Source organism: Hyposmocoma kahamanoa, unplaced genomic scaffold (assembly GCF_003589595.1).
Source record: "Hyposmocoma kahamanoa isolate Upper Pololo Valley unplaced genomic scaffold, ASM358959v1 138, whole genome shotgun sequence".
NCBI lineage: Eukaryota > Metazoa > Arthropoda > Insecta > Lepidoptera > Cosmopterigidae > Hyposmocoma > Hyposmocoma kahamanoa.
In genome coordinates this window covers 3,841,789-3,862,674 of record NW_020653492.1, presented here as the reverse complement: position 1 = coordinate 3,862,674, position 20,886 = coordinate 3,841,789, and the positions used below count along the sequence as shown (strand labels likewise).

Sequence of the window (20,886 nt, the reverse complement as noted above, 5' to 3'; positions counted from 1 at the left end):
TAAATGTTTTCAAAATTGGTTCATCCTTATGAAAAAGTGCATTAACGCTAACGGAGAATATTTTAAGAAACAATAAATTCATTTCTGACCATTTACAGTATTTTTTTCTTATTCATTCCGGAAACTTATAGTGCGCCACACGTAGATGTAACTTCGATGAAAGTTAAACGTTATGGTGATTTAGCGTTGATCTGATGATGGAAATTGCAGACAGACGACAGGAGCTCTTCAACAGTGTACAGCAGCTACCCTGTGTTTAAGCTCATATTATGCATTTCGGTTATCATTAAGATCTTGGTAACGAACGCAGCGAAACCTTAGCTAACGTTTGAGATCATTTATTTTTAATAAAAAAGGATATATTTTTTAAGCTGGTCTAAAATTTTGTGCATACCGGTTGAAGAACGTTCATGTAAATAAATTCGTAGATTGTGCAATTATGGCGGATACCAAAAAAGCTTCGTCTCCTGCACTTGCTGTGCTTAGATTGTATATATTAAAATTTTGCAACAAAAGAATGAATATTAATATGCCAGATAATCACACCAAAAACATGGTCTTAAACTAAGAAATTCCTTAGAGTAAAAGAGCAACAAAGTTAACTCCGGAGCGCTACTTATAAAATTTATCAGAAAAATTTTGTAGTAATAGAGCATCTTGTGAAAGAGTTTGTTCAGGAAAGTACTGCCACCTTACCTATTTCTGCCGCGAAGCGGTAACGTGAGCATGACTGCGTTCCGGTTTAGAAGGGTAAAGGTGCTGGTGAAAGTACAGGTGCATGGGATTTGTCAATTTGTCTCAGGGTGGTTCAGATCTTAACGATTTAAAGCTCTGAGTGACACTGCAACTGGTATGAACAATCGTGTCGCTTACCACCAGGTGCACGGCTTGTTTGTCCCGTCACTTGAAATTATAAAAAAAATGTTAAACTAAAACTAATTTAGAAAAATCCGTCTCCCAAATGCTACCTGAAAACGAGCACGGGACTTCCTTATTTAGCATCCACAGTGCAAACTTAAGATATGTTTACTGACCGTATAAAATGGTATGTAAGGCAAAAGTTACTTAAGTAAAAACGCCTCTTTATCACTATATCGTAAAAATCACTTTTTGTAACCAATCCACCGCACCCCTATTCCATACTTAAGAATTTTATAAAAGCAACGGGCTCAACTCAATCATTCCTACTCTCAAAACTTTACCGAGAAAGCCGCGAGCATACAATCGAGCCTGTAATTCCGTGTGACTTCGCCAAACTTCCTCCACTCGATAAGAGTGAAACCAAACGAGTTTATAAATTAAATCGAAAAGTTTCTGTGTTGATTCTGAATCAGGCGCCCCTTGTTCGAATATGGATATTGCTTTGGGACTTTTGGAGATCCGAAGGGTGTTAAGCCAAGATCTGGTTTTAGGATTCCTTTAGAATTTAAAATCCTACCAATGAACATATCACAATATTTTATGGCAACTTACTGGTTGTACAGAAGGAAAAAGAAACAGATCAAGAATGACGTGCAGTGAACAAATGAAGAATAACGTCAAAGTGAGCAGCTATAGTTCAGTATAGTTCAAGGTGCTGGCTATGCTAATGAACCGTGACGAGTCGAGAAGGCTACACCGACAAGCACCTGGTTATTAATTAGAACGACAATGACTGGAAGAATGGGCTTTTTTATGACACCAACTGACGGTACGAACAAATCGTGACGACAAATGACAGTAGCAGCGTCACTCAGAGATTTAAATCGCAAAGATCTGAGGAGTACTACTGTTATGAGCCCGTGGACCCTGAGACAAGATTCATGTGCCTGTAATTTCACCAGCACCCTTACCCTTCAAAACCGGAACGCAGTAATGCTCACATTACTGCTTGGCGGCAGAAATAGGTAAGGTCAATTGAGAGGTCAGTGAGTCGTGTCTTTGATTTTTAAGTTGCATACATTTGTGAATGTTTAGTAGCAACACCTCTTGCTAATGGTGGTTGGAGACGGTTCACAGGTATTGAAAAGCGTATGAAGTCCCTCAACTGCATTAGGCCAACGTGGTGCACTATGTTCTAAGCAGTGGAAGGTATAATGAAGACAATGATAATTCGAAACGTAGTTCTCTCAATCTTGAAGCTACCGTTCTCTCCCTCCTTATCGTAATCTCACTTGATGTGATTGCCGGTGTTATTAAGGATAGATCATATCTAAGAGTTATCATCGATTTGAAAATACCTGTGTAGTTATTTATCGGAAAACATACCGTTATTAAACAAAATCGGAATCTTTAAAATTTAAACTTAATTTAAGAAAGTTACAACGAAAAACATTTATCTTTTAAAGGTTAGAGAATGGAGACCCGTTCCCCGCAGTAGGACGTACAATAGGGGAGTTAAACTGCTTCTGTGGCCGGAAGGTTACCATGCCGGACTGCCTCGCAGAGGTCCCAAGTTCGATTCCCGGGTCGGGAGAAATTTACATGGCCTACATTTATTTCTCTCGTGAGTTTGTGTGTAATTTGTGGATGTCTATGCGTGTGTCCATGGCACCCGCGACACAGAGTTTCCCTAGTGCGGAGCTATGTTGAGTGTGTGCGTTATAATTATTATTATTACGATACTGGATCACATTTATAAAGTTAAAAATAGCTTAATACAGACGCATTACAGTTATTAGCGTTTTCTGCAAGCTTAATGCGATATCTTCAAATTGATAATTGTCTAACTAGATGACGATGTTTTTAAAACTTATTTCAAAAATACCTTTTTTAGTGAGTCGTTTTTGAGAAGTGAATCGCTGTAAAATTAAAATTAATAAGATCCGAATCTATTCATTATTATCTATATTTTTTTGTTAAAGGAATGATGAATGGTCCCCTGGAGTGCCTATTGTTGGGAGATGGATTGACTTTGTAATTAGAATGCAATATAATGCCCTCTTTTTCCATAAATTTTTTTACGATAAAATTTATTTTCAGCAAAATTTTCATGTCATTTTAAGAAGCGTTTTACAAACGTTTTGACATTTTTCTTATTATAAAAAGAACTAAATCCGCGAACACAAAGAACGATTAGGGAAGAAAGAGAAAGGAAAGACGGTTAGTATTGGTACTGGTATATATTGTCATTTGTTTTGAGTCGACGTATCAACAAGATCCGTTATTTCAATTGATGAGCAACCATTCTGCTACAATCTATTCTTCCATATGATTCCCTGCATTCTTTCATGTGCTATGCGATCTTTAGAAAGAAAAGTTTTTCGCTTTTGGTTGGTTAGTTTTTCGTCATCTTAATTTAAATCTGGATGCTCGTATGCGTATTTCGAATTCGCCGACTCAGTCTTCAACTAGTTGCTAATTACTTTGAAAAGTCGTAAAAACTCCTTTACAGAGCCCTATTGTCCCGAAATCTTGAGGGCCGTGGAGCTGCCGCTTCTCTCTGCCGCAAATCTTCAAAGGGGCCTGTACTAGTTTTCATATAGGCCACTATTACTACACCAAGTACCTCTAACTCCACTTTCCGTTTCTGCACCTGTGCCCTCAGCTGCAATTCGAGGCACTCGAACCTCGTAACATCTCTCCGTCTCCACCCTCCACCATCACTCATATACTCCCTCTATACCACCCACCCAACTCCACTATACTTCATCTTACACTTATACTCCATCATATTTGTCTTTATTTTGCCTGACAATCATACAAATTGCCTGGTCGCAAACTTGGGAATTACCTATACTATGAGTACCAGAGTAACAGCATTAACTTTGGAGCACCACTCGATACGCATCCTGAACTAACTTAGAAAAAAGAAAGTTTTTTCTAAGTTAGTTCAGGTAGTGAAGAAACTTAGATAATTTTCTCATAGATGGCGCTACGGTAAAAAGCTATGTAAACTCAATACAACGATCTGTTGTAAGCACCATATAGAGAAATTTGTAAGATCTACTGACTCGATCTGTAATTCACTTGGTAAAAGCAGTAGCCTCGAAGAGACAACAGACACTGGTTCTAGTTCAGTCCGATCAAAGGAATTTTTCTTTGTGTTTGTTTGATCTTAGTATCAATAACAATAATAATAATTATGCACAAACTCATAGCCGGGGAAACCCTGTGTTGCGGGTGCCATGGACACACACATAGACATCGACAAATTACACCCAAACTCACGAGAGAAATAAACGTAAGCCATACAATTATTTTTCCTGGCCCGGGAATCTTACCCGGGACTTTTGGGTGACAGACTAGCATGGTAACCGTTTGGCCAAGGAGGCAGTTGATTGACAAAAGTATGGTTCCAAATTGGTCCCACCGGGACCTCTTCATCATCCATCGCCCACAGTGCTTAACGCTGGGTCACCGAGGTCCTCAAGTAATATATATTTATATATTGCTCACCTTTTATGTCACATAAACACAATTTTCCTATAATAAGAATGTCTTTATATTAGAAGGTGTTAAAAACATTCCATCAGCTGTTTCAAAGTTTTCTACGGAACCGTCCATACATTGCCTTGTCTCGTACTACCCATATGCACAATCAACGCATATTCACAGCGAGCTGTCGAGTCGAAGTCGGAGTTACAAATCCTGTTGGTAGTCAGTTCGGCGGTTCAAGTTGGGCTTGGAACGGTTTGACACATTGTAACTCAATAACGTGATGTGGTACCGTTACCGCTAACTCTACTTCAGTTTGGCTTCTCAAGTGTTGATGAGCGAAGATTGCATTTGAGACTATGTGGTTACATGTACAAGTTTCTTAGTAAAAGAATCTTTAGTACACTGCTTGATATATTTGGTCGGGATTTTAATGAAATTTTGTTAGGACTGTATAAAAAAAAATTGAAAGTGTGAGATTATATTAGTATAGTAGTAGGTACCATTGCTCATGTTGTCCCGTAACTGCCTCCGTGGTTGAACGGTTACTATGTTGGACTTCGATTCCTGGACCGGGAGAAATATTTGTACGGCCTACATTTATTTCCCTTGTAGTTTGGGAGTCATTTGTGGTTGTCCATGTGTGTGTCCATGTGACACATGCTCTCCCTAGTGCGGGGTTATACATGAGTGAGTGCGTTATTATTATTATTATTAAAAATATGTGGTTGTCTATGCGAGTGTCCATGGCATGTTATTATTTTATCAATATACCTCCCACAGCTCGGCACGGGTATCCTCAGACGAGGGTTACAGTACCGTCATTAACTAAAATTTATAAGACTATATAATTAAGGGTGCCTTGAAATTAGACGCTTGTAGAAGCGATACAGTGGCGCGTCGGTGGTACGTACATGGTGAGTCTGTGGCGCGTCTGTGGCATGTCTGTGAGGCGTCCGTGTCGCGTCTATGTCGCTCCTAATGCTAATTTTCGTACATTATCTAGTTCGCAAACCTGTCATCATAATCATCATCAACCCATTTATATGTCCCACTGCTGGGGACGGGTCTCCTTATATATATAATACGTATATATAAATATATATCATAGTTCGCCACGCTGGCCCAATGCCGGTTGGGGACTTCACACTTTTTCCGAGCGTTGTGAACCTTCTTTAACGTGCAGGTTTCATTACGATGTTTTCCTTCACCGAGAAGCTCATGATATATTTCAAATTAAATTTCCCACATAAATTCCGAGAAACGTCTGTGCGAGTCCGGATTCGAACCTACGACCTTCTACTTGAGAGGCAGTAGGTCAAACCATTAGGCTACCACGGCTTCATATACCGCAAACCTGTGCTTCTAAATTGTAAGTAAATTAGAGAATAGACGTACCATAGATCAATGTAGACGCTGTAGATCTTCTACAAACGTCTTATTTGAAGGTGTCTTTATATTCTTTTCCGAACAAAAACAATATCTCTATTCTGAATTAGGTCGTTTATTTGATATTTCACTTACGGCCAACTTCCTGGTTCAGTTAAAAGGATAACATATAATTCGCTTGCAACGTTCCGTAAAGTTCTACGTAGCGTTTTCCGTTCGCACGACATCACGACACCACGAATGCGAACCAAAGTGCGGGCAGAATAGAAAGTGGCTAGTCGAAAGTTCGTGGATGTACGAAATCGGTCTGGAACATTTTAGACTAGTAGCCATACTAATAATAAAAGAAAAATGTGTATTACCCGACTGTGTCAGAAGGAGGGTTATGGTTTTTGAGCATATGTAGGTATGTATGTATATTTGAAGTTAAAAAGAAATAAAACTGATAAATAAGGAAAAACATAAAATAAAGATTAACCGCTCGCGCGATACATGCAGCCATAGACGCATGCCGCCACAGAGCGTTGCGCGTTTCATGCGTCTTTGGAAGCATACCACACCTAGAGGTGCAGGTGATGATTTTATACCGATTTATCGGATATCGAAGTTATAACAGGTAAAAGAACTAATATTAATTGCTATTTCGGTAACTACTCTAGCAAACCATAAAGTTTTTAATGTCTGGGTCTGTCACTTAAAAAAATATGCAACTTCAAAAATACGTCACGACAATCGTGTGAGTGTTATTGTTTGGGCTAGTGATTTCGGTGTTTATTTATTGAAAACATACCGTAAGTAGCGTTTTTTAAGTTAACCCTGAATATAAATGTTTAGAAACTATACTTTAATGAATAATTTCACGGTAAACGTTAGAACCACTCAAATGGAATATTATCATATTTATCCAAGTACACCAAAAATTTCATTGGTGCTTTTTAAGTGCAGGATTTGCGGTGTATTACTGCATTTTATTTGAGATGTTTTTGTTGGTAGTACGGAGGATATTTATTTAGCAATGCAGAATAATAATTTTTATTTATAAAAACTTGTATTTAAACTGAATCCTTTTCTAATTTGCGAAACTAGATAGCCGCCATTTTGCGGTAGGTTTATCCTATCCTTTAAGGGCCGTGTAGGTGGAGGTAGCGCATCGCGTGTGCGGTTAAAAATCGAATCAACTTCAACCTTCAACGTAACCAAATAATTACAACATAATTATAATAATGAAATAGCTCCTAGCTACTTTAATTAGCGTTAGGCAATTTTAGAGTAACGTTCTTTTCGGCTCATATAATACGGCGGCTTCTAAATTTGATTCTGTAACCAAGGCCGACTGGGCCGACTGAGAACACCGCCACCTCTTATTTAATAATTAAAATGTTATCTTTTAGACCACGGGATAGGCGGGAATCTAAAATAAATAGAGAAACATTTTCGCTCATACACCAATATTTAGTTTTCAGGAATCGCTTCTGTTAATAAGAAGCGTTTAAGGTATGGGCAAATTTAATAGATCCTTACTGTATTTGGTCAAAGTTTTGTTTTTGGAACCTAGTTTTTTATACCCTACAACACACCTTTCGATAGGCAAGGTTAGTAGGGATTTAACAATCCAGACATGTGGTAAATTATCAGTATAAGGTATCATTATACGTATGTTATGTTTATTCACTTATGTCTTATGTGTTAGCAACTTTTCCCGTGTGCTTTCCCATTTTACAGAGTCAACTCATTTAAGCAGAATCGCATTGTGCCGGTCAGAAAAATGTCCATGAACGGAAGAGCGAAGACGACGTTGTGATCCAGGTTGGCAACAAATCTGCTTCCTGTGAATTTACGATCGTGTCCGAACGGCAGCATTGGAGTCCGGATGATCGCGTCAACACCCGAATCCAGCAACGACGCCTGAAAATGGGAACTTTAGAATAGCTGACATTGAAATACGGCGATTGCGGTGGGGGCGGGGGAGGGGAGGGAACCCCTTTGTAATGTTTTTAAATGTTTAGTTTCATTGGCAACGCGCAATTGCGAATGATTTCGTTATTCGACTCGTTAGTAATTACTAAACCTATCATTGAAATGACAAATTAGTAACGTAGTAACGTATTAATTTTCGTATTCGAATGGTTTGGATGATCATTAATTATTAATCCATAATTCTGACTCTTGAACCCGAATGACTCAAGTCAGCGTTGGTTTTCGTCCTCTTTTTTGGTGTAATTTCTTTAATCTCTCGATTCCATTTTAATGGTCCAATATTATTTGTACCTATAAATTACTATATTATATACTCGCGATCACGTGGCCCCCTCTAACATATCGTAAATACTGTTAAATATGACAGGAAAAGTATTTTGAAATGGACATTCTCAATGATGTGAAGTTCTGAGTAGTTCCGACTACGACGTAATAATCATTCGAATGATTTGCCCATTCGAATGATTAATATTAGTAACATTCAAAGTCGCGCATCGCTAAGTTTCGTGCGCGAACGGCCATGTGAACGGCGGCTAAATGCGATAAGTGTGGTTAAACACGATCGCATCAAGACGATTCCGTGTTGATTAAAGTCTATCCCAATCCATTTTGGATAAAAAGGAAACAAAACTGTTTGATAAAAATTCTAAAGCAATCACTTAATAAATCGACTAAGTAACACTTTTACGTATATTTCGAAGATTTCGACTTGATATCTCATCACATTTTCCAACATTATTCATTTGAATAGCATCGCAAAATTGTATTTGAAAAATGGTAGTCCAACAGTGAGGTTATGTTTCAACTACTCAGCCATGACCTGTCTATGGTTGCAGAGTGCTTTACGAAAAAAACATTCGGATCATTCAATTAAAGTTGTTGTTATCGACTAAGTAATTCGGATATTTTAATCGCAATCGAATGATTATCTAAACAAATGATGTATCCGTTTGAACGATTTTAAATTAACATTTCGGAAATTTTAAATATATATATATATAGGTCATGTAAGAAACACCGCTAGTGTGGCTCAATTGAACAAATCGATTCATTCAATCAATTAATGTATTTGTAGTTGGCATTACAATTGGCCATCACCAAATGGTATATGATCGGGTCATTGAGTAGTTTACTTACTTTTGTTTAAAATGGATTGAAACGAATTTGGTTATACTTCGTTTCAATCCATAAGGTAAGTGTTTTTAAGTATTTTGCAACCGCATCCGTATTTTCTGAGATTCGTGGCCAACAATTTGGCTGAAATATGTTTCATAAGCACGGCTTGGCCCGTGGTGAGAGAAACAAAACTGATCCCGTTTTTATTACACTCTGTGAGTTGCATTGCATATTGTTGCAGAAATGCGCTTGCATTTTGATGCCACATTTAGTGGATTATTTATGTTTTGTTTTCAAGGATTTTTATATATAAAATACGTTAAATTACATCTGTCTAAAATATACTTACACGTGCAAATCAGCGTCGTCAACTCACTTGTACATCCCACTACTGGGCACGAGTCTCCTCTCAGGCGAGAGTTAAGGCCGCCACTCTGGCTGATTGCGAATTTCACGCGAGTTGGTACTTTCCTAGACGAAAGTACTAAAATTCTAAAATAAAATAATCTCCTAAGGCCCCGTGTGGTCTGGTCGAGTACCTTACACGTCGGTTTTCATGGTATCGCCATCTCTGAGGTTGCGAGTTCGATCTCCGGTCAGGACCGTGTAGAAAACTTTTCAATATTGTCTCGAGTCTAGGTGTTTGTAATACCGTCGTTGTTTCCGATTTCCCCAACACAAGTGCTTTAGCTACTTACTTTGGAATTACAGCAACGAATGTGATGTTGTCTAAAATGAAGTGAATCAGGTCCAAACAATATTATTCCTATGATCATATAGACGCCCAGTGTATATTATAATAAGAATGTCGCATTCAAATTTAGTGGTATATATTCTATATTACCATGAGACGAACAAGTCGTGCCCCTGGGAGGTAAGTGACTGGCCTGTCGATAACAGTTTCAACGCAAAGATCTGAGGGTCACTGCCATTTCACCTGTCACCCTGACATATAAGTTGAAAAGTCCCATGTGCATGTAATTCCGCCAACCCTTACACTAAAACTGGAACGCACTAATGCCCAGATTTTTGCTTGGCAGCAGAAATAGGTAAGGTGGCAGTACCTCTCTGGACAAAATTCTTTCACAAGGAGCTTTACTGCTGTTAATAAAACTTTTAATAATTAATTGAGATTGAAAAACGATTAGTAATAAAATCAGGTATTTTTTTACATCAAACAACATTAAACGCTCTTAGTTTCTTCCCGTAACTCTAATACATTAAGTTGACAAGTTCAATGTACTAAACTATAGGTTTCAAACACCAGTGCCCTTATACTTCAGAGCTCAGATTTCTGCTTCCCAGGAATAGATACGGGTAACAAGTACGTCCCTTGATGAACTCTTCCACAAGAAGCTCTACTGTTACCTGTACAGCATCAAAATATTATTTACAGCTGACTCTGAGGCCTTTTATGTAATTAACAAAATTTCCCTTTCACATAAAAGTAAAAACAATATAATGGAGCCGTAAATATTCATTTCGTGAAGTAATTATGGATTCATTTTAAAAGGGATTGAGTGCCTTCTCAGGGAGCTATGTAAGCTCCTAAACTTTTTTCTGTGTAGACTTGTAAGTGCCTATCCGAAAAGCAATATTGTAACTCAATAAAGCACTGTATCCATCCTACATGGCATTATAAACATAAAGCTAGGTGTTAGGCAATAGTTTCACCACGTCACCTAATCTCGATGGATCTTGTGCTTTTATCGTTGCACTCTTGACAGAGCGGTCGTGGCCATCACGGAGTATGTTTGTTAGAGTACTGATGTGGCTCGTCTCATGATATCTCGCCATCTCTCCCTGTTAGTGAACCTTTTCGTGCACTCACGCAAAGGACAGCCCGCGACAGACTTTATTTGGTCTGTCCATCGCATGGGTGACCTTCGGGCTTGTAACGAATACGACCATTTCATTATATTATAATACAATGGTATCACTTAAACCTCGCGAGATTTACGTATATATTATATACGTACATCTCGCGAACTTTTCACGTCGGAATAGATAGAGAAAACAGCCTTGATGGAAAGTGATGAATGGTCATGCGCACCTAAATAATGCCTCGAAAAGGTCCAACTTATGGCGTTCAGAGAATAATTCTCCAGGTATTGAGTACCACTCCATAGCCGTTCGCCATGTAGGTAAATGTGGAAGCGAAACCATTCTGCGAGTTCATTATTTCATATGCTAAAAGAGCGTATTTGGGGCAACTTACGGGTCATCGTCCAGTGATTAGTCCAAGAAATCGCTGGAACAATGACTACGCCACAGACCTAAAGGAGCTGAATGTATCCAAATGGTCAAATTTCACACAAGACCGACAGAATGGCGTACTTTGGTGTCATTGTCACCGATTTGCATCAAATGAGAAAGCGACGATAGCTATAACCGCTCACGCGATGCGCTCCTCCTACCGCAAAATGGCGGCTATTTGGTTTCGCAAACTAGAAAAGCATTCAGTTTAAATACAAGTTTTTATAAATAAAAATTATTATTCTGCATTGCTGAATAAATACTCTCCGTACTACCAACAAAAACATCTCAAATAAAATGCAGTAATACACCGCAAATCCTGCACTTAAAAAGCACTAATGAAATTTTTGGTGTACTTGGATAAATATGATAATATTGCGTTTGAGTGGTTCTAACGTTTACCATGAAATTACTCCTTAAAGTATAGTTTATAAACATTTATATTCAGAGTAAACTTAAAAAACGCTACTTACGGTATTTTTTCAAAAAATAAACACCGAAATCACTAGCCCAAACAATAACACACACGATTGTCGTGACGTATTTTTGAAGTTGTTTATTTTTTTAAAATAACAGACCCAGGCTTTAAAAACTTTATGGTTTGCTAGAGTAATTACCGAAATAGCAATTAATATTAGTTCTTTTACCTGTTATAACTTCGATATCCGATAAATCGGTATAAAATCATCACCGGCATCTCTAGGTGTGGTATGCGTCTACGGCTGCATGTATTGCGTGAGCGGTTAGCAGAGAAGTTTCAGTTTGCTTAAAAATTTTTTATTGATGGGTTGAAGAAGTTGGGATATCGCTGGTATATAGAGTTAGAAGGAGATTACGTAGACAAATAAAAAATAATTAAAAACAAAATGTTTTCCTTTCAAAGTCACGGACTTATCAAACCGTTCTCGTATTATAGCTTAACGAAAAGCTGCTTCCAAATTTTTATCTGCTATCTAGCTACCTAGTATTCGCATTGCCGTGCCCTACCCACTGACCCGTTGGTTACAGCTGTTCAAAAATTCATAGCAACCGGGATTCCTTGCCTATTTGCTTATGTAAGGGGTGTAAAAGCAGAAGTTATACAGACCCTCGAGGAAAGGACTCAAGGATTCATAGAATCATTTACCAAGTTACATTTATCTTTTCATAGTAGTTACTTTGAGTTCGCGTTACGAGGCATGATTGGGCGTATTTATTTATTTTTTAAATTGGGCACGTATTGCCCTCGAAGTGCCTAAATTCGTTTTCTTGGAAACTGGCAAAATAGATTTACTAGCCAAGTTTGCCATTTTACACGCTCGTAGTCCTGCAGTGGGGAAACCCTGTATTGCAGGTGCTGTGATCATAAACATAAACAACCAGATAGAAATAAACATCCAAAACCAACAAATTACACCCAAACTCAAGAAAAATAAATGTTGACTATACAAACATTTCTTCCGGCCCAAAAATCGAATCCGGGATCGCTGCGTGGCAGACCAGCATGGTAACCATTCACCACGGAGGCAGGATTTGCCTGGCGCCCAATATAATTTATTTTTTTAAATGAAAAGTTATTGGGTAGTAGTAACTTGTGTGCAAAATAAGAATAAGGAAATGAATGAATGGAAACCGAATGAAACACTGAAAGCTCCAAAAAACATACATATATAGAAACGAGTTGAAGGCTGAGGTTCAGAATACAAATTGTAGTACAATTCATCACAACACGTCATTAAAAGTTACTCAAAATGAATTCGTTAAAAGATTAAATTTGTATATCCAAGAAAATGGAGCTCATTTCGAGCAACTAATTAGTTAGAGTACCATTTTTTCGTTTTATTAAAATACGTTAAGATTTCATGGTTTTCTTTTTCATTTAATTAACCAATTTTGTGAGAGAGATTTTATTCTTATAATTAACCCTATCGATCGATGCAATAAAAGTGCAGGGTGCATTTTTTTTTCAGATTAAAGCGGGTTCGATTCCCGCGTGTTGCTAGAAATTTTCGAAAATGTATGAATGCTTTTTATTTCTTTTTTAAAAATAAAGGAATGTTTTCTTTAAGTAAAAATTTCTATCTACAGTATTTAGAGTACTTTCCCTCCAGGTGGCATTACAAATTTCCACACTGTATACGAAAGTCAAATTCTTGATTATATTGAAGATCATTTGGTTCTCATTTTATTACTAATTCGTTAGAATAAAAACAGAATGGTTAAAAAGTTTACAAAATTATATTTAAGTTCAACAATTAACTTATCTCTTATAAAATGTGCCTCGATGATTTAACACTCATAACAACTTCGTTTTTCTTGATTGGCTTTACATATTTCTTCTCATACTTTGGTCTTACTCTACTTATAATTGGTTTGTATTTTAATATAGGAAGTTTCGTCGTTTCAACCACCTTTGGTTCCCCTGCCTCATGATCAGTCGTCGTAACAGGATTTATTATCACTTTATTTTGGCTGTTTGTGTCAATTAATTTCCTCATTACGATTTCATAGTTTGACAATCTCATGTTTTTCTTCTTCAACGGTACGTTGTACTTCTTTGAATTGGCCCTCATCTTCCTTGCTTTTTTCATTGTCTTACTGGATATCAAAGGTTTGCTTACATCTACTTTGACTAAATACACAATTGTCTTATTTTCTTTAACTGCTAGATTTTGTATGTCATCTATATACTTCTGGAATTCTCTGTTCACGTTATTACCTTTGACTTCGAATTTCTTCGGTATCTCTTTAAGATGTATATCATTTTGTGTCCTGAGATGTTGCATGTGTTTCACTAAAATGAAATGGAAAGTTTTTTTCAATTATGTGATTGGCAATTAGATATTAATTTAAAAATGTGTGTATCTTATAAAACACACAGCTTTAAAATTTATCGTCCCGTCTCGATTTTTTTTATAGTATCAAGTGACGGTACGAACATTTCGTGCGTCTGATGGTAAGCTACACGCCTGCCCATAACAGTTGTAGTGCCACTCAGAGCTTTAAATCGCAAAGATCGAAGGGGCACTGCCCCTGCGCCCATCACGCTGAGACATAAGTTGACAAGCCCTATGTGCCTATAATTTCACCAGCACCCTTACCCTTTAAAACAGTGATGCTGACATTACTGCTAGGTGGCAGAAATAGGTAAGGTGGCAGTACTTCCCTGGACGAACTCTTTCACAAGGAGCTCTACTGCTACTAAAAATCAAATGTCGTAACTTCACATTTTAACCCCAGATGCAAACAGAGAGGAGTTATGGTTTAAGACATTTACTTCTCAAAAGAGAAAACCAACACTTACAATGAGACATACTAGATAATTCGTTAATAGTAACTAAAATAAATATTAAAGATAATCTTATCATGAAATAAATAAGGAGGGGGGAAGAAACTATATAAGTAACGGAACCGCAACATAAACATATCGTCGCCTTAGAGAGAAAACGTCGCATAGATATGAGTTTTCACACACTTCGTTTATATGGATTTTTGTAGAAGAAAAACTCATAAACTTTTAGTTCAAATATATTATTAAATTAATATAGCGTCTGAAATAGGTTAATTTACTTAATTAAAATGATAACCAAAACATTTTTGCGTTTACTACATTTTACACCACATTTTTATCTTCGTCCTGAACAATTACATAGAAATCACATACGAGGTATTCACTCAAAGACAGACGATATCAGAACATATTCACATACACACAATGCTGTTGCTTAGGGCGTGTTCAAATTGGCCGCTGTTAGAAGCGCTGCAGCCGCGCAACTGTCGCGCTGCTGAAGTGCAAACAAATTTTTCATTTTTTTTTGTCCAGTCGATTGGAATAACTGGCGGAACTGCTGTCCCATATTGCAGGGTCTTGTTTAACATTCTCTATAAATTCTTCAATTCGATTTTCAGCCGTCGTGGTTAATTTGAAAAATTAACATATACATACACCTCACTCACTGTGATCGCAACGGCGGCCGCCACGCGGATGCAGCGCGGCCGCCACGCGTCTGGAGCGGCTAATTTGAACACACCCTGAGTTTTAAAATTTAATTTTTGAAAATTATGCTAAATATACGTCAACAATACACGATTTTTATTTTTCAATATAGGTAGGTAACAAGGGGACGGTAGGGAGTTAAAGTTTAAAGTCATTGTTTGTATATCTGTCTATGTCATTGTAGCACAAACAGATGGACTGTGGACTTCTACCACGAGTTTACTGTGACAGTTTTCCCTAGCGACCGCATAAATTACTTTACAATTTTGTATGGCAAATTATGTAGTATCCATAGCGGTCGAAATAACATTATGTAAACAAATATTTTACATGGTTGCTAGCGATAACGGTCACAGGAATTTCATGGTAGAGGCACTGATCTGAAAGCGTTTTATGTGAAAACTAACTTAATCAGTATGGTTCTTAAGGGTCGATACACTCTCAAAATGGCATTAGTTGATTACGCATAACAGTTGAAGCAATCACTTTGGAGAAAATATATACTAAATTTAAGAATATACACTAATTAAAACACGGTGTGAAAACATGATTCCTAGAAATTTTCACGATAGAAAAAAACATAAACTTACCTCGGAATTATTTTTTGGGGTAATTCTACAGATCGGGATTTAGTATTCAAAGCACAAAAGAAGTGTATAAGAGCTATATTTAGTATTTCTCGCATAGACAGCTGCTTGTCCTATTTAAAAAAATATAATATACTATCGTTACCATCGTTGTATATTCTAGAATCCCTATTATTTGCAAACCCCAATCTATTCAATAAAATTATGCAAGTAAGACGTAGGAATAGAAGAGATAATGATAAAGTATCTATACTGCCACATAAAACCGCGTTAATGTGTAAAAGTGTCCTCTGTATGCTGCCAAGATTATATAACAGAGTCCCGAAATCCATCCGAGAATTGAAAAAATGTAAGCAGTTTCTAAATGAAAAAAATGTTAATTAAATTTTTTATTGCATTGATATTCAATTATTTTTTGTGAAATTACTCCACTAGTTTGTTATAATTATTAATACAAAGATCGAACACTCAGAAAAAACACTCAGAAAAAATTCCTTCGATCCGGTCGGATTCGAACCGACGTCTTCTTGCATACCGTGCCAGACGCTATACCAACTAAGCCACGGAACAAACCGTTGGTTCCGTCGTACATCTCTTATGTGAGTCATGTAATAATTATTGTTGAATGGTCGTAACTACAAATAAGATATTTATTTATCTTGGAGAATTTAAATCACGTAAAATATATTCAATTGCTTCAGACACTGACGTGAGCAGAGATAAAAAAAAGATAGAACATAGACAAAAAGTAAACTGTTAGTGCTGTTCCATCACTCCTCCTCACTAAGGGTCGAGGCCAAGGTTCTTAATAATCTTTATTAGACTGGGACCTGGTAAAGCCTTAGTGAACATATCAGCTTCTAATTCATCGGTTCTTTTATATTGCAGCTTAATGAAACCTTCAGACACCTTTTCTTTAATAAAGTGTCTTCTTATTTGAATATGTTTCGAACGTTTGTCCACAATCGGATTTCTTGCTAACTGTTGTGCTGCCTGATTGTCATTATATAAGACCATGACCTTTTGATCAATTCCAAGATCTTCACACAATTGTAGTAAGTACATGGCTTCCTTAGCTGCTTCGGTCAATGCCATATATTCACTCTCTGCGGTTGAGAGAGCCACAGTTCGTTGTTTCTTAGATTCCCAGCTTACAATACCACTGGCATATGTAAAACAGTACCCACTATATGATCTACGGTCAATTTCACACGTAGCCCAGTTGGCATCTGAGAAACCTTCTATTGGCTTCTGTGCTCTCCTGTAGGTGATACCCATTTCTATGGTTCCTTTCCAATATCGAAGAATCCTTTTTAAACTTTTATAGTGTTCTTCAGTATAACAATTGTTGAACTGACTCATATAGGATACTGCGTAGGAGATATCTGGCCTTGTGGCCACTGCCAAATACATTAGACCTCCAATCAAGTTTTGGTACGGATTATCATTGGTATTTGTTTGTGCTTTAGCTGGACCCTTTAAAAACTTTGTGCCAGGTTCCATTGGAGTTTTTGACGGCTTGCAGTCTTCCATGCCATAGGTTTTAAGTAGTTTTTTGATATATGTAGATTGCGACATTTTTAATGTGTTTTCAAGTTTATTATATTCAATTTTTATGCCCAATATTTGATCTACTTTAAGTTCTCTCATACAAAACGTTTTTAACAACCTTTGTTTAATATAATAATATAATAATTTTAACACGTCTCTTTGCGGCACAGATTTTTGTTATCAGATTAAGATTATTTTTTTCGTGTCCTCAAGCAGTCTTGTATTTTTTTTATAATTCGCATGCTGAGGTGTTATGTAGGAGGTGGTCACTATTAGTAGCCACCGTGAAGAATGTGACAAATTATTATTAATTTAATTTAATTATTAATTTTACAAAATTGGCTTTATTTTCATATTGAACTTGTTTTATGCACTGAATTTATTATGCCAAAAGACGTGAGTTCAGTGTTTTGGAGGAGTAAACGTGTTTTGACTAATAAATAAATAAAATTTTCATAAAAATTTAATTTTTATGATCCTCTCCTCACGAGTTACCCTCACGATAGCAACAAGGGACTGCATACTTTGCAGCATCAAATAGATCTAGCAGGTCTTTTTTTTTCGTGCTGCATCTGCTGCGGCGCTTGGAGAAGAAGTAGTATCTATAGTTTAGTTTCTTTTTGATTTCCTTCACCAGATTCAGCGCAATGAACACAGCAATTTCCTTATTAGTAACAGATTTGTAATGATCTTCTTTCAGTTCCGCATACAGATTGGTATGGAATGTTATATGCTGAATGATCTCTTCAGTCCAAAACAATTGGAATACCTTTACAGGAGTACGTTCTTTATAAGCAACTAAGCATATTTGTGCAGGTATGTGGTCTGTAATGAAATGACGTATTCTTCTCATTATAAAATGGTGTAAGGTTTTTTAATTTTAGAGTGCCCGAGAGGTAGGTGGATCTGATGCTGGTAATGGTGGTTGTGAAGTGGAAAAGCTGGCTAACGGTACATCATCATTAGGCCAAATTCTTCGACAGGAGTTATCTGCACATAAATCTTCGCCGAGAGGAATTTCGCTGGGTTTTTCTGATCCTCATTGATAGTCTAATCATCGGTCTCCGAACCATCTTTCCCCGCACTGCTATAATTGCCAGACGGGATATTAATATGTCCTGATAAAATATATTCAATAATCCTTCCGCATCACGTCCTACTCGCCATTATCTAAAATAAATGAAATATGATTTTAGCTTGTATTTCCTACAAAGAACTGTACGCCTATTGAACAACGGTTACCGCCGCTAACCACTTTATTAAGTCAATGTATTGCAAAAGAACGGCTACAACTTTTTTATAAATTTTAACGTAGTTTACTTGGACAATCATATATCAACTAAATTTTCATAAAATGTATACATAATCATTAATAATTACTTACCAATGAAAAAAAACTTCCACAAATCCACTTACTCGGAAATTCCTAATCTTCACTGGCAAAATTAGTTACCTAAATGGCCGTCGCGACACGGCTATTAGACACCATATAGGTGGTTTGTAGTTGATTTAGTAGTAGAATTAAAACACAAAACCAATAGACGTCACTTTAGCCAAATATGAGCCTTCAAAGTGGTGGTTACCTCTCGTAACCACCGTGAAGAAAAGAGTGTTTGAACAGATAGTTTGTATTGTATGTAATTTTTGACATGAGTGTTTTTTATTTATGGAGGTATAGAAATGTAGATTGTGTAAGTTTGACATTGTTAATTTTTACTGTATTGATCTCTACATGTCTACTCCTAATATAATTTTTATTTTTTGACTGTTTTAACTAAAGTACTTAGAACATTATGCGACTATCACTAATCATATTTGTTTATTATCGTATTGTATATTATCTTTATCGAAATTTTACAAGAAAACCGCTGTATTCAAAAGGTCTTTTACATATACCAATTATCTTTTTTATATCCACTTAACTTAATAAATCAAGTATAGTATATGATATACTTTTTTAAACGGTTTTAATTACGTTGGTTAAAAAATAAATTCTGGAATAAAGCCTGCCGCTCGACCCACGCAATAGAACCTAGCATAGATTCAATACTGGAAAAAATTGCATTTAAGCTGACCGTCAACTATGTTTGATGAATATTTGCTCGGCTATGTAAGAATCATCAGCTTTTTACACAGTGTATGGATTAAAATGAATGCTTACATTATTTCCACTTGTCCTATTGACTTAAAATTTGTATACCACTATGTAATTTTTTTTATAATACCTAGTGAATAAGCACGCAAGTAAGCGACACTCCTATCCATAACAGTTGCAGTGTCACTCAGAGGTAAATTAAATTGCAAAGCTCTTACGGGCACTGTCACTGCATCCGTCACCCTGAGACATGAGTTGACAAGTCCCATATGCCTGGAATTTCACCTGCATCCTTACCCTTCTAAACCGGAACGCAGTAATGTTTAGATTACTGCTTAGTGGCAGAAATAGGTACGGTGGCAGTACTTTCCTGGACGGACGAGCTCTGTTGCTACTAAAACCGATGATATTACGATAAATGGTACAATCTGTACGCCATGTGAAACCATATAAGTATTTTGGGGAAACGATTGGGAAGCATTCTCCGACCGACCTTTCGCGTTTGGCTATGCCCCCATACTGCAAGTAGGCATAGACAAAAAGAAATACTTTGTCATTAAGACTTAACCAATTGGAATTTAAAAACCACGTTAGCTATAATTATTCATAAGCACTATTCAAGTATCGTCAAAATTCATTAATCGTCAACAACTACTTAAAAACGAATTATTTTTATCGCCAATTCGCAGCTGCACAGGAGTAAGTGTCACCAATATTTTTCCAAATTACTTTTATTGGCTTTATATGTAAGCCCTTGGATTCGAAAAGCTGGGCCCTTTCAAAAACTGTCATGTTTGGGCTCATTACATTACAACGAGTTTTTTTTAAATACATAACTGGGATTTTTTTTTTAATGTTTTTGTATAAAGTCCTACTTAGTCAAGTGTCTTCCAAATAAATGTCAATAAATACAATCGAAATGCGACATCTGCGTCAGTTGTTATACCTATAAAGGCATCGGCTGCGGCGAGAAGGTTAATCAAAAATCTCTCAATAGATGTCACCGGCGGCGTTGAATGCCGAACGTGAGTACAAAGATTTATGACAAAAACACATACGAGAATTTTGACGACCCGGTAACTGGACCCGTGGCTCAGATAGTTACAGCAATGCTACGGTGCATCATGGTAGTGAATTCTAGTCACACCGGGTCGACGAAATTTTTCTGTGTGTTTGATCTTTGTATTTACAATCATAGTATCATATTTAGTGTATTTTAAACTTACTTTCAAAATAGTCTTGTGCACTAATTACTTCAAAGATGATTACCGCAAAGAAACTAATTCTTATTATGTTAACGTCAGTCATTGTGTGGAGTTCGGACACATAACAAAATGCACATTACACGGCATTGAGGTTTATATCTACGTGGCTTATATCTAGAATGTTGTTAAAACGAAAAAAACGTAAACAATACCATTTGTTCGCTAAGCAGATTAACACTGTGAACGCTGTACGTTTTCATCCAGCTGCAGACTGCATCAGGTGCAATATGGGCCCATTTAATTCTGTTATTCATATTGCGATCAGTAATTGGATTAATACTGAAAAGTTAAAAGCGAAATATTATTTAAGTTAGTTCT

At 36.8% G+C, this 20,886-nt stretch overlaps 1 protein-coding gene across 1 annotated transcript; it reads right to left on the bottom strand.

The window, feature by feature from the left end:
• Positions 1-7,461: 7,461 nt before the first annotated feature.
• LOC113240405 lies at positions 7,462-20,653 on the bottom strand. The gene is made up of 3 exons (XM_026477694.1): positions 20,530-20,653; positions 13,431-13,867; positions 7,462-7,650 (listed from the first exon to the last, which is right to left on the bottom strand). Exons 1-3 carry the CDS (start codon positions 20,609-20,611, stop codon positions 7,462-7,464), a joined length of 708 nt encoding a protein of 235 aa, XP_026333479.1. The 5' UTR covers positions 20,612-20,653.
• Positions 20,654-20,886: the final 233 nt, after the last annotated feature.

Coding starts and splice junctions, on each gene's coding strand:
- LOC113240405 (XM_026477694.1), bottom strand. CDS start 20,611: ATGACTGACGTTAACATAATAAGAATTAGTTTCTTTGCGGTAATCATC. Junction 13,868..20,529: donor TGCACAAGACTATTTTGAAA/GTAAGTTTAAAA, acceptor ATTTCATTTTAG/TGAAACACATGCAACATCTC. Junction 7,651..13,430: donor ACAAACCAATTATAAGTAGA/GTAAGACCAAAG, acceptor TCCCATTTTCAG/GCGTCGTTGCTGGATTCGGG.